The 20,000-nt window shown below is 36.4% G+C and overlaps 1 protein-coding gene across 2 annotated transcripts in view; it reads left to right on the forward strand.

The window, feature by feature from the left end:
* The first annotated feature begins 11,035 nt into the window (after positions 1-11,035).
* REG (proteasome regulator gamma) overlaps positions 11,036-20,000 on the forward strand; it is a 26,888-nt gene continuing 17,923 nt past the window's right edge. The window contains exons 1-2 of one of the 2 annotated variants that reach the window (XM_068358861.1): positions 11,036-11,162; positions 14,487-14,519. In XM_068358861.1, the coding sequence (XP_068214962.1) occupies positions 11,142-11,162; positions 14,487-14,519 (54 nt within the window). In that variant the 5' untranslated portion in view covers positions 11,036-11,141. Of the gene's footprint in view, positions 11,163-11,311; positions 11,345-14,486; positions 14,520-20,000 lie in introns of those variants that run through there. The other variant, XM_068358860.1, reaches the window with a different exon arrangement.

Genomic DNA, 20,000 nt, shown 5'->3' on the forward strand with positions numbered 1-20,000 from the left:
CATCGACATACAGTTTGATGTTTCTTTTTATAATTCATATTTGAATGATCGGTTTTAATGTTGTTACAGTTTTTAAAATACTTTTTTTTAATTGTTTATTACTTTTCATATAGCTTATTCATTTCCTTATTTCCCTCCCTCTCTGGGCTATCTTTCCCTGTTGGAGCTTGTGGGCTTATAGCATCTTGCTTTTGCAAACATGTTGTAGCTTGGCTAATAATAATAATAATAATAATAATAATAATAATAATAATAATAATAATAATAATAACAAGGACAATAATAATAATAATAATAATAATAATAATAATAATAATAATAATAATAATAATAATAATAATACATTCTTATTGTTTGCAAAGTGCTCTTCCACCGAATAAAGGAGACCAGGGAGAATGAAATAACAAAAGACGAATATAAATAAAAAAAATGAATATTTAGAAATAGAAACAGCAACGCAACACATGAAATTGCACAGAACTGCGAAATAGCGTTAAACCTTTGAGAAATATCCTTTATTCATGCTGGGCGGGAAAGCATCGGGGTCATTTTGTAAATGAGAGTATTTTCCGCCTTGAATTTCCGTGTAAAATACTTATCCATACAAAAGAAAGTTTGTAATATTTCCTCTGTATTTTTCAGTAGTTTATTTTGTGTTTCGAATTCAAGTAGCAGCTCGACTATAAGAGTCAATTGTACCAAGCGTGTTTCATACTTTATCTTATTCTCGCTCTTACCTGCACTATTATTATTATTATTATTATTATTATTATTATTATTATTATTATTATTATTATTATTATTACCATTCTTATTATTATTATTATTATTATTATTATTATTATTATTATTATTATTATTATTAATTGCTAAGCTACAAACGAAGTTAGAAAAGCAGGATGCTATAAGCCCAAGGGCTCCAACAGGAAAAATAGTCCAGTGAGGAAAGGAAACGAGGAAATATAAAATATTTTAAGAACTGTAACATTAGAATTAATATTTCCTAATCTCCCATATAAAATATAAAAACTTTAACAAAACAAGAGGAAGAGAAATAAGATAGTGTTTCCGAGTGTACCCTCAAGTAAGAGAACTCTAACCCAAGACAGTGGAAGACCATGGTACAGAGACTATGACACTGGCCAAGACTAGAGAACAATGGTTTGATTTTGGAGTGTCCTTCTCCTAGAAGAGCTGCTTACCATAGCTAAATAGTTTTCTATCCTTATCAAGAGGAAAGTGGCCACTAAACAATTATAGTGAAGAAGAATTTTTTTTTGGGGGGGTGGAGGGGGGACCCCACGCTGTTTCTTGGAAATAAGCAACAAATATATCACATCGATTTTATTCTACACGGCTAAAAAATCAGTTCTGAATGAAATTATGAATGTAAAAATAAAGAAACTATGCCACAGAACGTTTTGAAAACTAAGAATCAGAATAATTCCTCCGTGGAATTCTCCGTCACCATTACGTTAACTACTGACCGACGTGTTCTCTTTCTTCCTTTTCTCGTGAAGAAGAGAAAGTTTGATCCCCCATCTAGTCTCTCTCTCTCTCTCTCTCTCTCTCTCTCTCTCTCTCTCTCTCTCTCTCTTGGTGTTATATATGTTCTTCATTTGATATACCTGATGTCAATGATGCGAGAAATTAGCGTTGAAAAAATCTATATCGCTGACGGCACAGATGTTTAGGCCTATGAAAGATTTTGGTTGGAATTTCACATAAAGGCGAACAGAGGACAGTCCATCATTGTTTAAAGGTAGCTGAGAAATGAGAGGAACCTCTCTCTCTCTCTCTCTCTCTCTCTCTCTCTCTCTCTCTCTCTCTCTCTCTCGAACGTGCTTGCGAGCACGAAATGAAGGCCATCTCAAGTCTCTCATCATAATTACACTTTCAGATTTTGAATTTTTTTTTTTCTTATGAAGTATTCCTTAAACTATATAAAGGTCATGTGTACCTCGAACCTCAATGAAAGTATCAAAACAAGAATAATAATCAGTAAAAATGGCTGAAGAATTAAAAACAAATTTTCATATGCATCTCTTTACCATTTTGTGGAGTGGCATTTGAAATAAGCATTTGTATATACAAAGTAAACGCTTTACTTGCTCTGAAATAAATGCCATAATTGTACAATAGATGCAAGTTTAAAGGTTTAAAGGCCGCTCATGAATGGCAGAGGCAACGGTCATTGACATTGTACTATCAAGCAGGACAATGCCCTAGAGACTGACCCTTATATCTCATATCGTTTATTTATTTCCTTATTTCCTTGCTTCATTGGGTTATTTTCCCTGTTGGAGCCCTTGGGCTTATAGCATCTTGCTTTTCAACTAGGGTTGTAGCCTAGCTAGTAATGATAATTGTGATAATAATAATAATCACCCTCTCCACCCTAGCTAGGACCAAGCAATGGTTGCTGATGACTCAGCAGATATACCTATATGCTCCCCCAAAACCCCCATCTTTAGCTCACAAGGATAGTGAGGTTACAGCGACCAAAGGAACTAACGAGTTTGAGCGGGTCTCGAACCCCAGTCTTGCAATCACCAGGCAAGCACGCTACCACCAGGCCACCACATTGTCAAAGCGATTGAAAAAGAGTGTAAAAATCATCCCATTTTACTTGTGCGATAATTTTATCTGTACTTTGATTCCTTTCAGAATTCAAAATGATTGTGTATTAATTACCATCTACCATTTAAACTTGAAAATCACCTACTCACGAAGTATTCTCAACATAACCGTTAATTTTTCATATACGAGTAGTTATGTTTTTCATTCTCCTGCTACATCACTTCATCTGGTAGACGAATAAAAGAAACACAAGTAGCTGTAGATGCGTCCATTTAGGCAATATAAAAAGAGCATCCATCATGTTTTAAAATCAGGCTAACTAAAGTCTTAGAAAGTAAACTTGCCTCGAATTATGATGATGTGTGTAAAATTGTTCTAAACCATTAGCAGCTAAGTGGCCTGGTACTTCCTTAGAAGCCCAAGGCGTGAGAATTAGAAATGTAAGAAAAATGTAGATGTACTCTCTCTCTCTCTCTCTCTCCTCTCTCTCTCTCTCTCTCTCTCTCTCTCTCTCTCTCTCTCTCTCTCATTCGAATGCGCAATGTATTTACTGCAAAGTAGCCTACTCAGCACAACATGAAAACGACTGAGTATTTAAACCTCTCTCTCTCTCTCTCTCTCTCTCTCTCTCTCTCTCTCTCTCTCTCTCTCTCTCTCTCTCTCTCTCTCTCTCTTTCATCGTCAGAATTTCCATAAAATGCGTCTTTATAACTTTTTGTGATAGCTATTGAACAAGGAAACAAACTAACGTATATACACGACTAACACAGGCTTTTCTCCAATTAGCGGAGGTAATCTGAGGTCAGAATTTTTCCTTATAGGCCTAATGATTAATGTGTATGTAAACCGCATGGAGAAGATTCACCCATGGGTCGGCTCTGAATAATTTGTATCCAACGCTTTTAGTTAGGCTTATCAAGGTCTAGTAAAAACTCAAAAGCCATTGCCATGGAATTAATGCTTTACTTCCGGATCCCCCAAGGAGAGCGCTAGCCACTTCAGCTGTTTTATAAAAGTGAAACTGGAAAAAATGTCTTCGAGATGTAGTGTTCCATTAGGCGCCATTAGCATCAGAGTGCATCACACGTAAGATCGGTAAACGCGTCACTAAGAGAGAAGTGTGGTTAACAGGGGATAAGAGTCTTGGGGTGTAGGTTATAAAATTACTGTTAGGCTATGGCAGAAGAGGCAGCTGCTGGTGTACTCTCTCTCTCTCTCTCTCTCTCTCTCTCTCTCTCTCTCTCTCTCTCTCTCTCTCTCTCTCATTCGAAGGAGCAATGTATCTACTGCAAAGTAGCCTTTTCAGCATAATAGGAAAACGACTGAGTATCTCTCTCTCTCTCTCTCTCTCTCTCTCTCTCTCTCTCTCTCTCTCTCTCTCTCTCTCTTGATGTTGTTACTGTTTATAAATTATTGTATTTTAAATGTTCATTATGTTTCATATTTATTTATTTCCTTCTTTCCTTTTCTCGCTGGGGTATTTTTCCTTGTCGGAGCCCTTGGGCTTGTAGCATCTTGCTTTTCCAACTAGGGTTGTAACTTAGCTAATAATAATAATAATAATAATAATAATAATAATAATAATAATAATAATAATAATAATAATAATAATTGGTAATTTTTTTCTGAAAGTATATAAATGTTTGTTATAGATCGCGAAAAGTACCAAAACGAAAAACTATTTTATTCGATATCCCAATTAATTTGATAGATGTTATTGAAAGATACGCTAATTATGCCGTGGAAATTAAAACTTCAATTACATAATTAATTGAATAGATTATTTGATAAGATGTTTAATCTGATAAAATTAATTACACCACTTTGGAAATAAAATTATTTATGATGTATCGTTTTTGATGGTCGATTTATTTTATAAATTGGTAGATTCTTCGTTTTTTCCTAATAATCAAATTATTTTCGAATAAATTATTTTTTCTAACTTTCGTGGCATGCCGTCATTCAATTAAAAGATTATTGAAATCTGTTTTTTTTTTTTTTTTTTTTTTTTTTTTTTTTTTTTTTTTTTTTAATCTGACCGAGGCTACATAATTGGTCCTTGGCCCTTCGGCTATCAATATTCAGTGACAAAAATAGAGTAATAATTAGCTAAAATTAACCAATCTATGCTAATTTTTATATAAAGAATATTTATTTTAATGTTACTTTTTTAAATATTTTATTTTCCTTGTTTCCTATCCTCACTGTGCTATTTTCCTTGTTGGAGCCCCTGGGCTTATAGCATCCTGCTTTTCCAACTAAGACAGTAGCCTAGCAAGTAATTATAATAATAATAATAATAATAATAATAATAATAATAATAATAATAATAATAATAATAATAATAATAATAATTTGTTTGAGTTATCCTAGGGATGTCACTAATTTACAAATTCAATTTTATTCTGTGGAAAGAAAAATTCGCTGTGAAACTAACGAAGTTTTTCGCCACTATTCAGAATTAACTTAAACTGTCATTAATTTACCAAACCACGATTTTCATGATCATTCAAGACTGCTATCAATATCATTGCTGACATCATTGTCATCATGTCATCCTAAACTTCAAAGAAGAATTAAAAACGGAAATCAAGTCAAGAGAATGTCATTCGATAACACCATTTTTAATGTCTGGTTGGTCTACTGTATATCGTCTCTCGTGATATTAATTGTTTTAAATGGCTGTTACTCTTACGCAATTTCCAAATGTGAATTTGAAACATGAAAGTCGGTTAATTTGCAAAATAAACTTCTCCAGAAAATAATTGAAATATCTAGAAAAAAGAAAAGGGAGCTATGAGATAAACATAATTTTAGAAAAACTAAAGCAGTGATACGGAAGATGCCATTAGCGTCAATGGTCAAGTTATGTGATATATGCCATTGATAAGACTATAGGTGAATTTCACTGCCATTTATATTGGAAGTCATATTTATTAAATTGTAAAAGGTGCATTATATTATCATCCTCAAGTTTTGTATCCGCTAGCTCATGTGAAATATTCCTGGGAAATTACCAAATTGTGTGTGAGGGAATTTTTAGTCGCCAATCTCAGTAGGATTGCTTAGCACAATTAGTTTCTTTTGATGGTGAGGGAAAAATCTATAATCGTTATTGTTATTATTATTATTATTATTATTATTATTATTATTATTATTATTATTATTATTATTATTATTATTATTAGCTAAGCTACAACTCTAGTTGGAAAAACAAGACGCTATAAGCCCAGGGGCTCCAGCAGGGAAAAATAGCTCAGTAAGGAAAGGAAATAAACGATGCAATAGGTAATGAAAAATTAAAGTAAAATATTTTAAAAACCTTAACAACATTAAAACATGTTTGATATATAAACTATAAAATGACTTATGTAAGCCTGTTCAACTTGAAAACATTTGCTGCGAGTTTGAACTTTTGGAATTTAATAAACATTTCTTCATAAATGTTTGCTTTTTAGTCTTGTATCTCAGCCACCGGACCGGTGGTTGTGGTTCAGTGCCCAAACCCCCACCAAGGTTTGAAACTGACCGTTCGAGTCCCGCCGATTCACGTCAGCGCCTCACCGGCCGGGCCGACTTATAGTGACTACTAGAGACCATGGGAGATAAGAGAACAACGAAAAGTCCCCCGCACTGAACGGGTGTGTTCTTTTTCTTCCCCTTCAACCCCCCTGTGTCTTTGAGTCATATACTCTGCTATGTATTAGTAGCATCGTGTCACTGACCAGACGTTCACATTTCTCAAGAAGACCCACTGCTTAATAAACAGCTGTTAATAGTTTGTCGTTTTTCGACCTCAAAAATAACGGCCAATTCTTTTACTTACTCATTGGTGCCTTTCGCAACGGTTTCTTACTCACTGAAAGACAGTTTGCTATATAGAATAAGAACAAATAAATTCATTTGTTGAAATAAATTTTTTTTTACAAAATTCCTTTGGTTTAGCAAGTTTTCAGTAACGTCGCCGTGTTTGATACAAGATTTTCCAGCTTAAGCATGTTGTCGAAGATCTAGCTGACAAGCAATCATTAGTACATGATGGGCATTATTAACTCAAATCCCTTATATTCATTATGACTTATGTAAGTCATTTTGTTGTCAGTATCTAGCCGATGAAAAAACAGAGAAGATAAAACTTCGCCAAGTGTCGGAAATTGAAAACCGCGCTTGTGAACACGTGCGCGGAAAATGTATAAGCATCACAAATCTCCAACTGAAGGTCCACAAAGTCACCTCACTAAAAGGGATTGGAGTGCCTCTGGGAGGCGTGCTAAAGGAGAGTCACTGGATGACATTAAACCCGTGAAAACTTCCGCCAACTATTCGACCTTTAAAAGCAATCAAATACACCATTCAAGTGAATACTCTATCATTAGTGAAACATCCATGGGGGTTTTCTGAAAAGGCGTAAAAGATGTAGGTTGGATTCCACCAAATGATTGACATATGTCTAGATAAAATTTAGAGTGAGAGTTTTATCGAATGATATTTGAAATAAAATGATTGACTTTTTTTCATGTAGGTTTGGAGTATGTTGTGCTGATAAAGAATGAATTTCAGGACATTACAGTGACATTAACATTTTGAAAGTAAACCAAAGTAACTAAAGATTCCCTAGAAAATGCACTGACTTATTTCATGAAGACGGACACGTCATTTCGACCACTCTATAAGAGACGGTCGTCGGTGAAGATTACTTTCTGCATAATTTGGTATCTATCTGTTATCTGCCACTTGGGAGAATTGAAAATACGTAACTTTATAATTTTGTTGTCGGTGAGCAATACGGTATAAAGACATTGTGAAAGAATTTTTGGTTTAGTCATGAATAAAGCGTTTTTTTTTTATGGGAAAAGTTTGGAAGTAAAGTGAAAATTTACTCATGGTCCTAGTAAAGGTTTACTATATAATTGACAGTGGCAATGTATAGTGATGTAAATTTATGGTATTAATAATAGATTACTTATGTTGATTAACAGATTTTATAATGAAATGAAGCTTGTATATAGTTTACTTTACTTTAAGGGCTGTTTTCCAGGTCATATCACACAAGGGAGCCTTATGCGCCACAGCACTACAAGATTCGCATGTTGTACACAATCTTATGTATTTAAAGTATCACAGTATATTCCACGTTAATGGTCAAATCCGCATTATCGAAGCATTTGGAAAACAAGAAAGTTTTCAGCTTCTTTATGAAATCCATATCTGTCTTTCGAGTGTCTAATGATAGCAAATTTTAAAGCTGTAGAACCTACAATAGATATATTTTGGTTCCAATAACGTGAAACAATCTGTAACTATTCTCGTGTCAAAAAGAATCGTTGGCTGCACAGTGTTTAGAAATTCTCTCAAATGTCTTGGATGTCCGGTTCTGATAACTTGTTGAGTCATTGTACATATCCCAAACTCTGTTCTGGCTTTGACGTGCAGTCCTTGTGGTTCAATTAGCATAGGAGTAATCCTTTCTCGGGTGGGACACCTTTTATCAGGCTGGGGAGTGACTGGTTTTGTAGAAAAATGAATCTGAGACTGAGTGAGCGCAAGATAAGAGAGAGTGACGCAGTATGTTTAGGACAGATCAACCAAGACTGTCTGGTTCTACACGCTGTTGATCAGGCTTCCGTGTACAGTAGGCGTATGTAAGTTTAACAGCACAGAGATTCATCCATGATGCAACAGTGTGAGGATGACTGAGCCTGTGTGTGTGTGTGTGTGTGTGTGTGTTTAATTATTTAGTCGTTAGTGATACACTTCTTTGATCTGAAAGGGGTTGGTTACCACACCGAATTTTAGCAGGCATGGACGCTGGTGATGATGGTAGACGTTCTTTATTAAATAATTTATGGGGGAACGATGCTCTAACAATTTATGGGGGAACAATGCTCTAACTATAGTCGGGGGTACAACTATTTAGAAAGATATTTGCTAATAGTAAGAAGTGATGTGGCATGGCAATTTTTGCCTTTGAATATATTGACACGTTACTATGAAGGGATTGTGTGGATATCAATTTATCACTTTGTTATTATTATTATTATTGATATTATTATTTTTACTACTACTACTACTACTACTACTACTACTACCACTACTACTACTACTTACTAAGCTACAACCCTAGTTGGAGAAGCAGGATGCTACAAGCCCAGGGGCTCCAGCAGGGAAAATGGCCCTGTGAGGAAAGGAAACAAGGTAAAATAAAATATTTTAAGAAGAGTAACAACATTAAAATAAATATCTCCTATATAAACCATAAAAACTTTAACAAAACCAGAGGAAGAGAAATAAGATAAAATAGTGTGCCCTAGTGCACCCTTAAGCAAGAGAGTTCTAACCCAAGACAGTGGAAGACCTTGGTACAGAGGCTATGGCACTACTCAAGACTAGAGAACAAGGGTTTGATTTGGAGTGCCCTTCTCCTAGAAGAGAAGAGTCTCTTCTACCATTACTAAGGGGAAAATAGTCACTGAACAATTACAGTGCAGTAACCCCTTGGATGAAGAGGAATTGTTAGATAATCTCGGTATTGTCAGGTGTCTGAGGACATAGGAGAATATGTAAAGAATAGGCCAGTGTGTATGTAAGCAAAGGGAAAATGAATCGTTATTAGAGAGAAAGATCCAATGAAGTACAGTCTAGCCAGTTAAAAGACCCCATAACTCTCTAGCGACAGTAAAATAATATTCCCTATTTACTATATCTATCTTTGGAACCTTTCCTCCATCTAGACATACTTTACACGCATTGGTTAGTCACTCAATTTCACTTTCATCATCATACTGTAGTATTTTGATTATAGTTTCATTAGTCACTGATGTCCTCCATCCTTTAATCTCTCAATTACTCTCCTTACGTCTTCAACAAGTCAAAACCTTCTCAAATCTACATTAATCTCTCCCTCTCTTGCATTGTTCAGTCGTAGCTCTCTTTCATTTTCCACATTTAAGAAATCTTGCAATATCTTATTCTAACAAATCTCTGCACTTGGATTTGTCTGTTGATAATAGCTTCGTTAGCATTTTTCTCTGAATTTACTTTCCTCATAAGTAACTTACATTTCTCCCAAAGTATATACTTTTATTTACCCCCAAATTGTCCCATTTTTTATCACCTTGTCCTAGAACTTGATAATTTGGCCTCTATACAGTGTTCCATGATCATCTCTTTTGTTGTATGATTGTTTTGTAAAACATCTCCTTGTTTAACTTTTTTTTTTACCCCACCACCACATCCTGCTTGTATCCCATTGTCCACAGACACTTCCTACTGCCTATTCAACCTCTTCTCTCAAGTATAAAGCCAAAGTTTCAGGAACACACACATACATACATACATACACACACACACACACACACACACACACACACACACACACACACATATATATATATATATATATATATATATATATATATATATATATATGACAAAATGTTTTCTGTACAAAATTATGACAATAAGAGCTATATTATAACTTTAAATTGAGGAGATGAATTATCGTTAACACACATACACATGTATATGTATATATATATATATATATATATATATATATATATATATATATATATATATATATATATATACGTATGTATGTATGTGTGTTCACAATAATTCAACTCCTGAATTTGAATTTATAATATAGCTCTTATTGTGATATTTTTGTACAGAATACATTTTGTGTGTGGATATTTTAATATCGTTCAAGGCTTGTGTGACACAAGCTTAGTGCGAAATATTAAAATAACGATAACTAATATAAGAAAAAATATCTGATGATGACAATTATTTTGGCATTAATTCCATTGTTATAGGCCATCTTTTGTACCATATAATTTTAATCAAGTGTTGTAACTCTGGTGTACCTGTATTTTAAAAACATTTCATAGTATTGCAATTACTTCACATATTTTTTCTAATTTATTGTATGGTAGATTTATATATTGTGTTTCTAATTTTCTAAATATATATATATATATATATATATATATATATATATATATATATATATATATATATATATATGTGTGTGTGTGTGTGTGTGTGTGTGTGTGTAGAGAGAGAGAGAGAGAGAGAGAGAGAGAGAGAGAGAGAGAGAGAGAGAGAGAGAGAGAGAGAGAGAGAGAGAGAGAGAGATAAGATACTAACATCTTGAGAAAAAATTTGCTTTTGATAGTTATCAAAATTAAGAATGTAATGTAAAGATTCTTTGCTACACAGTATCATTTACCTTAAGGCCTACCCTAGAATAATTTCTAGATATAACATCAAGAATAAGAAGGACGTTTGAAAGAAACAGCGTGATAGTCAAATGAGGCGAAATTGGAATGAATAAAATAGAAGAAAATTGGAGCAGTTGACATTTGATATGGACTCTCCTCATGAAATAATCAAGAGGCCTGTCCCATGGGGCTGGAACCTCCTCCGGGAGGATTCGATCCTTTATTGTTCTCCGTTGTCACAGGTTCAGTCGTCTATTGCTCTCGTAGAGAAACAAAATTGCGGTGTCTGTGTCTCCTACTGAACATCTTTGTTTATAACCTGTTTAAACGCAAATTATGGCAGAAATTTTAAAAGAGGTAAGATTTATACTTATGTAAATGCCTTTAGATTAATGACGCACGTAATTGCACGGGTTTTGTCACGTGATGAGGCCACAGAAATGGCCTGTTATCAAATTTTGTTTTTTCGTGGGGCCAATTTGACACAAGGTTCCAGTCAATGGAGGAAAAGCAATGTTAACATGCGTGTGGCTATGCAGGTGCACCTAACACTGACTTAGTTACGGTTGCAATATTGCTTATTTGTTGTAATTCGAATGTACTATGTAGGATTTACAGGCAATCCTTCCTGACATTCCCTATGGGAAACGTACAGGATCTTAATTATGTGTACCGGTAGTCCATTAGCGAATGTCTGTAGAAGCTGCTGCAACAGTTTGAAGTTTATCTAACCTTGTTTTTGACAGGCCTGCTGTTAGTAAATATCATAAATTAGCTTGTGAATATAGATGATTAATGGCCAAAAAGTTACACAAACTAGGTTAACACGGATCGAAAAGGGAGCAGATATCACAGTACATAATCAAACACATTTTACTATAATGTAAAGTCATTAGGTTGGAGGGTGAAACAAGAGCCATTATATTTAAACATTTTAACAGAAAATATGTGTTTTGTTTGCAGTTGAAATGAAAGTCAAATTCGGTTAAATCACGTTATTTGCTACAGGAAAACATATTATTTGTTCGAAATGATACCCTGTAGACTTAAAATTCTACCCACAATTCTATCTTATTACTCTTCCTTTATGTTTTCTTTAGTTTTTATATGAAAGCTCTATTTAAATGTTACTGTTTTTCAGTTATTTTACTTTGATCACCATTAATTCCCTTGTTGCTTATTTTTTCCTTATTTCCTTTCCTCATTTGGGTATTTTCCCTGTTGGAGCACTTGGGCTCATAACATCCTGCTTTTCCAACTAGGGTTGTAGCTTAGCTAGTAATAATTATAATAATAACCTCAGATCTGATGAAAACTAAATTGTACTTTCTACCAGTAAGGCCTAGGGCATTTTGAGAAATAATGTCGGCCACATTAAATATAAGAAAATAAGCTTCAAGACAAGCACATATATTTTAGCAAAATATTTAAAAGTTTTTGTCAGTCATTTAGTACATTACCAATTACTCTTTGGCAGTATTATGAAATCAACTGTTTAAAAAAAATAAGCCTTGGATATTTATAAAATAGTTAATAAATGATTAAGAAATATTGATAAGTTGTCTTGACTTACACTTTGCAAATTATTGAAATAATTTTAGAAGGAAAGTAGAAATATTAAATTTCGGGAATTGACTGTTTATATTGTTGTAATGATTGTAACTTCATAAAAAAATTCTTATATTAAATATCATGGCTTATTTGTTCAACTGAAAGTTATAACTTAGTACGGAGTGCATTTCTCTAGTTGTTAACGAAAGAAAATTAACTAACACTATTCTGTTTTATAACTTGTGTGGTATACCATAAAAGAATAATTATTAATTACAGATTATACATAAAGCTCTTATCCTGAATGCTGCAGGAAAAAGAAAGAAATTACTATAAGTTTATTGATCTGTAATTTCAGGTAATTTAAAAGATTTTAGATTATTTAGTACAAAGTTAGATAGTTATTGTTTTTATTTATATTACTATTTCTGGAAGGTGTATTTTGTATTTCCCTAAACAAGTACTGTACTGATAACAATAACTGATTGAAATGAGCAATCCTTAGACTCCGTGTACAGTATCGTCAGTTCATTTGTAAAAGTAACGAAAATAGATTTCGTAAGTTACTTAAAATGAATCTGCTCTCTTTATTGTTGTTGACTGATATTTCAAATATCTATTTCCAATGAAGTTTATAGACTGTATTGTAGTTTCAAGTTTAGATTGCTGAATTTTCTGAAATCATATTCGAAATTGTATGTTGTTATATTCTCAAATATTTTGAACATCTACTTCCGTGCCATACAAGTTTTTTCTTATAATTGACATGCATGATGTAGATTTTATAATTAGGTTTTGATTACAGTATTGAATTTTTAGATTTAAGGAAGTAGAGAGAGTAAGGTATTTGTTTACAAGATGTACAATTCACAAATAGTGACACTTCTGAGTAATTACCCCATTTTTAATTTAGTATATATTTTGAATATATATCAAATGTACACTGGCATCACAAACTTCTGTTTGGTTGATTATCATATGCTGACGATGTCAGTTCCAGCCTGTTTAGTGAGGAAACCGAGCTAGTTTTTTATAATTTGATCTGGTTTTGCTAAATTCGACAGTACAGTATATTGGTCTTGTAAACAAATACCATTATTTTTCATCAGTATTGTACATACATTTTGGTATATGCCATACAATATGTGAGATATTTTTCTCCAAAATGAAATTCAATTTTTCTGTTAAATTATATAAATTTCAAGACATGACAAATTAATAAAAAGTTTGTTCTATCTTTATGAAGTTTTCAAAATTTTCAAGCAGACAATCTTTAGTAGTAACAAAATTCCTTTAATCCACATATTAATATATTAAAATGGGGAATATTTTTAATGCTGAGGTTGAATATGTATTTCATGGGCTTATGCTTTTTCAAGTGAGTTTGAAAGAATATGAATAGCTATAGTGTAGTTTTTTTGAGGTACTGTACGCTACACGAAATGCTGTTCATTTGCATTGATTGCAGTCATATCTTATACACAAGACTTATTTTTTATTAAAGATATATTTTTTTTTATAGTTTTTCATATCATGAATCTCTAATAATTGTGTTTAATTACTAGTGGCTTTAGAAATAATTCTACAGTATACTTTATGCTTTATAAATCTTATTTTGAATAATCGGTTAAAGGTTGAATAGTTTTCATATCCAGGAAATTAAGAATTAACAGCTAGATATTGATTTTGAGAGGCCACTGCAGTTAATTTTCTTGACCTTTTATATTCATCTCGCCCCCTACCCCCTCCCCTCCTTCCCGTCCAAGCAAGATGCACTTTAGTATGTATGAGATGGATTATTGATTAAAGAACAATCATAGCAATGTCGATCCCTTGAAGGAGACAGGTATTTTTGGAGTCTGGTTTTGATGGGTAGATATAATTTCCTGTGAAAATTTGATGGTCTTCCATATGAAGTCTTGGAAATTCAATTGTCTTGCATCATTATAGCCTATATATGCAGAAAACTCAATGATTTTTTCATTATTAAAGATGATGTAGTGGAAATTGATATTTCTTAAGGGAATTGAGTTACATAATGTATTTAAATTAATTTTTAATATTAATTTGCATATGTATTTTTGAATTTATTGACTTTGGCACCTTATAATTATCTTTTTAATTTTGCAGGTTGAATCATACAAGTTAACAGTGAAAGATAAGGTAAGTCTAGAAATTAAGTTTGGACTTAGCTAGATCAAGTTGAGCACTATTTAGCACAAAAAATAAGAAAAAAATACTCTTCTCTATTGCACGGAAGATTTTTATTTTAGACTGCTGTTTCTTAGTGGGATTTTCTCTTAAGGATTTACTGGAAGTAATTTTTCCAATGATAATCTGTTGGGTTTACCTGGTTAAATAGGACTCTCTTTATTTGCACCACTTTTGATTATTGTAATTTATTACCATATCAGGTTTTTGTACAGTATACAGAAAGTACTTCATAATTCTATGCGTAAGCGCAAACTTGTTGATAGAAAAATAAATTAAGTGTTCATTGTAGACTTCATTTTAGCCTTCCCAGAGTATCACGTCCCCTTACCACCAAGTATTTTACTAATTAGCATATCTTCATCTTTGCTATTATTGTCAACTTGATATCATCACATTGCACCTACTGTACAAGACAGTGAAATTTTGACTGAATACACACTTGGTATCGTCTGTCATAACTACGTTGAGGTTTATTTCGTTTATTAGTAAGTTAAGTCTATTGAGCAATGATGTTTACCTGGAAGACTTGACTTTGTAGGACTAGCAACTGCTAAAAGGATACTGTAAGCAAAGTGCAAGCATTATCATGCAATTGGTGATAACTTGTGCAGTCCTTTTGTTTTTACCAGAATTTAGGGCTAAGAATGACCACAAAACTAAAGCCCTTAATGCTTTTCCAGGTATAGTATGTGTCTTTGCTTGCCCTCCACTGCTTCATCAGAGAGGAATTAGACAAAATACGGTAACCCTAGGTTCTGTCAGGTTCTTAAAACCTATCCAGTAAACATTTTCTTTCCGTTCTTTCCTGCTCGGACATCGGCTTATCATGATGAAGCATATCGAGAAAAGTGTTGAAGTCAAAGGAGTTGAGAAGTAATTGTCTCTTTTAAAGAATGCATATTCAATAGTATAAGGGTTAAATGAATTATATGTATAATATGATCATTTGTCACCAACATAGTGACATTAATAGATGTAGATATCAACCACTAACAGGATTTAATACAGTATGCCTTTTGGCCCCTCAGGACGGCAAGGTTTTGGTCTTGGAACATGTATATGGGACCCAACGACCACCTAAGACAGTGTGGTCCTGCCCTTGTTTAAGGGTCTGACAGTAGTCAGAAAGAAGGTGTTTTTGCAAATTGCTGGCTCCTCTAGCTCGCTTTTAGCAGGCTCGTCCTCTAAACTCCACCGCCTCCCTTCCTCCAGCAGATGAGATACTATGAGGTCATGGATGAGCCCCTTCCGGCTTTTGCCTCTTGATCCATCTGTAAAGGCCCTCTCTAGAGGCATCCTTATTGAGAGGCTTTCTCGGCTCTTGTCCTCGTTTTCTGTTTCTGAGATCCTAAACATGGAGAAGCTGGTGAATTATGCCATGCAGGCTGCTTCGTGGCTTGATCTATGGTTGGAGTCAGTGGGCCACTAGTAAGAACCGATGATTGGTCCAAGGAGTCTACAAGGAGGTCCATGGAGACCTTTCTCTTGTCGGGCACTCACACTTAGAATTCCTCTCTCCCCAGGTTGTTAACTTTGGGAGAACGCGATTATTAACCCTTTTACCCCCAAAGGACGTACTGGTACGTTTCACAAAACTCATCCCTTTACCCCCATGGACGTACCGGTACTTCCTTGCGAAAAACTGCTATTTAAATTTTTTTTGCATATTTTTGATAATTTTTTGAGAAACTTCAGGCATTTTCCAAGAGAATGAGACCAACCTGACCTCTCTATAACAAAAATTGAGGCTGTTAGAGTAATTTTGAAAAAATATATTGCAAAATGTGCTTGGAAAAAAAAACCCCTGGGGGTTAAGGGTTGGAAAGTTCCAAATAGCCTGGGGGTAAAAGGGTTAAGAGACGCGATGCCGTGATTGAAAGGGTCCACAGACAAGTTCCTAAGGCTGAGATTGCTAGGCTCGGAAACTCCACCCTTGACATTACAGCCCTGTTTAAGCCAGAACAGGTTGAGAGGGCAGCTTAGCGATGGAGGAAGTCCACCAAGGACTCCCTTCTCCTCGGGCCTCAACATCCAGGCCCTATGGGAAGGCTCCTCCACATCCAAAAAAATAGCTGCAATCCACCAAACCCTCATCCAGTAGGATGGCAGGGCCCTCTTTAAAGGTGTCAAAGCAGTCCTTTCGTGCCAAAGATCCAAAGGGCTCCAAACCCTCCAGTGGAGGGAAAAGTGGTAAGGGAAGTAGCAGAGGCTGCTTCCACTAAGGGGTCCCAATCCTCTCACCACCGGTGGGGGGATGGCTGCAACGCTGCTAGCGGAGGTGGCTGCAGCCTTAGGCCGATCCTTGGACGTTCTCTGTGATTTGTTCAGGGTATCCCGTCCCGTTCACTCAATCTCTCTCTCTCAACTGACTTGGGATCCAATTCCATCGAGCGAAGGGATCCACAAAGGAGCTGGCCCTCCGGGCCGAAGTCAATACCATGTTGGAGAAAGACCAGTCATCGATCTCTCGGCTCTGAACAAGTTTGTCCTTCAGACTTCACTCAGGATGGAGATGGCAGACATGGTCATACAAGGAGTAAGGCCACAGGACTTCATTTGCATACTGGATCTCCAAGACGCATACTTCACCCTTTCCACAGCACCCCTAGGTCTTTACGAGAGTGTTTGCCTTGAGCTCACAGGATAGGCATTCGTCTCCTAAGATACCTCAACAACTGGCTGTTTCTAGGAAACTTGGTGGCGACCCTTCTTCAGACTACTCGAGATCTTGGGATCCTGATAAATTTCAGTCATTCCTGCTTCCCTCTCAAAGACTGGTATACCTGGGTATGATTGTAGACTCCAGGTTACAGAAGGTTTTTCTGTCAGACGACAGAGTGCATAGGCTGATGGAGGTAGCAAATCCGATCCTCAGACCGGAAGATCTCCCTGCCCAATAGTGGTTGTCTCCTAGGTCACTTAGCATCCCTGGTCTGTTTAGTGCCCAGCGTCCCCCTTGAGGTTTGATCTCTCCAATGGCCACTGAAATCCAGGTGGAGCCAGGACACTGACTCTCTGGGTACGTTAGTTCCTTTAGGACAGGAGCAACGGAAGGAGCTTCAATGGTGGGTGACTGAAGAGAACCTCCACAAAGGGACAGACCTTCTCGTCCCTCCCCCTGGAAATGATGCTCTACACTGACACATCAAAAGAAGGGTGGAGGCTCCACATGCTGCACCAGACGGCCTTAGGGCTATGGTCCAAGTCCGAAAGGTAACAGCACATAAATCTCTTAGAGATGAGGGCAGCATTTCTAGCCCTCCAGCAGTTAAAACTATTCCTAACGGGTCACCCTGTGGTGTTGATGAGCAACAACACCACAGTAGTGGCTTAGGTAAAAAAAACAAGGCTGTACCTTTTCGCAGCCCCTATGCCATCTAGCAGTAGAGGTATTAAGATGGACGGAAGAAAATTCAGTGTCCCTATCTTCTCGCTTCATTCCAGGCAAAAGGAATGTGCTCGCAGACAATTTGAGCAGAGCGACTTAGATAGTAGGCTCCAAATAGTCTTTGAATCTGATAGCCAACAAAGTCCTAACTTCGTGGGGTTCCCCAACTTGTGGACCTGTTCCCCAGTCCCAGAACTTCAGGTTCTCTGGCAAGATGCATTCCAACATTGGTGAGACAACATTGATGTGGATGCCTTTCTCCCGTTCTGTCTGATGCGAAGGGTGCTCAACAAAACCAGAGCATCCAACAACCTATTTATGATGCTCATCGCTCTGCTATGGCATTATGCAGAATGGTTTCCAGACCTTCTTCAGCTCCTAATAGAGCTTCCAAGAGAACTCCCTTTTCACGACAAGATCTGCTCAAACAACCACACGCGTACATCTACTACAAGGCAGTAGCTTCTCTTCGTCTTCATGCCCAGAGACTATCCAGCATCTCCTCTCAAAGAGAGGCTTTTCGCAATAAGTTGCGAGAGTGTTGTCTGGATACCTGCGAAGATCTTCGGCATTAGTCTACCAGGCTAAGCGGAGTGTCTTCTGTGTTTGCTGTTGTGGAAGGGATATCTCTCCCCTCAATGCCACTATTCCAGCATTAGCAGAGTTTCTTGTAAACCTTTGGTAGGAAAAGCTCCTCTCGGTCTCAGTGTTGAAAGACTACTGCTCAGCCTTAAGCATGGCTTTTAGACTGAAAGGAGCTGATCTCTCCTCTTCGTTGGAGTTCTCTCTTCCTATGCGAAGTTATGAGCTCGCTTGCCTCCAGTCAGAAGTTAGTCCTCCTCCTTGGAACATGGTTCGCATCCCTTAGTACCTGAAGGGTGTTCCCTATGAACCATTACGTGAGGCAACAGGTTGCCACCTCACTTTGAAGACGGTGTTCCTACTCGCATTGGCTCTAGCCAAGAGAGTTAGTGAACTTCATGGTCTATCCTACGACATTGCCCATTCAAGGGGATGGTGAGAGGTGACACTCAGCTCCGTACCTGAGTTTATTCCTAAGAATGAAAATCTGGGAGTATCAGATCCTAGATTCGGGCCTTTTCACATTGGAAGTCTTCATTCTGTAACTGATTATGCAGATCAATTGTTACTTTGCCTAGTGAGGAGTTTGAGGTATTACCTTAAACGCACTGCAGCAGCTCGCCCCCGAGTGTCGGCACTCTTCCTCAGCACGGGGAAGATCAAGAGGAAGGTCACAGATAACACCATCTCAGCGTGGATTTGCAGGATCATTGACCATGCAGTGAATCCCGATCATCCTAGGCTTGTCAACCTAGAGCTCATGACGTCAGGGGCATGAGCATGTCCATTACGTTTGAACGTAACTACTCTGGTGCAAGTACTACAGGCAGGTGTGTGGAAGCGTCAAACTACCTTCGCTACCTACTACCTGCAAGACGTGATCCACAGAACATTGGTCCTGTGGTGGCCTCACAACAATGGTTTAGAATTCCTCGGGCTTCTTGATAGACAAGTAGCAGATGGTTTACTCAGGATTGGCTGAGATGAATGTGTAAGAATGGCTGGCTCTTTCTTTCTTTCATCTTCCCCTCTCTTGGGGAACAGTACCATGGGTCCTTTGCACGCTGGCCTCACCTATCTGCCGGTAATAATCATTTCCCTTATGTAACCTAGTTTAGATTTCATACTTGTCTACATCCCCGATACTCCCCATGAGGTGGGTAATGGGAAATGTTTATGTATATCACCATTTCTATTTAGCTAGGAATATTCTTACCTAGACAGCCACATTGCTAGTTTATCATAAGCACACAGGTTGCTCAGGCCGCTATCCGTGCATTCCATGAAGTTTTTAGCAAGGGGTCAGGGTTTTTGTCAGTTACCTGTCATGCCTGTATGTGAAAACCCTGGGTTAATGTCCAGTGGTTGGACTTTCACCCTCCTAATGGATGAGTCATCGCTAATAAATAGCGTAAGGTTTGTAGAGTGTCGGAACAAGTGATAGATTTGAAAGTAATTTG

This window comes from Palaemon carinicauda, chromosome 35 (assembly GCF_036898095.1).
Source record: "Palaemon carinicauda isolate YSFRI2023 chromosome 35, ASM3689809v2, whole genome shotgun sequence".
In the NCBI taxonomy this organism is placed as follows: Eukaryota; Metazoa; Arthropoda; class Malacostraca; order Decapoda; family Palaemonidae; genus Palaemon; species Palaemon carinicauda.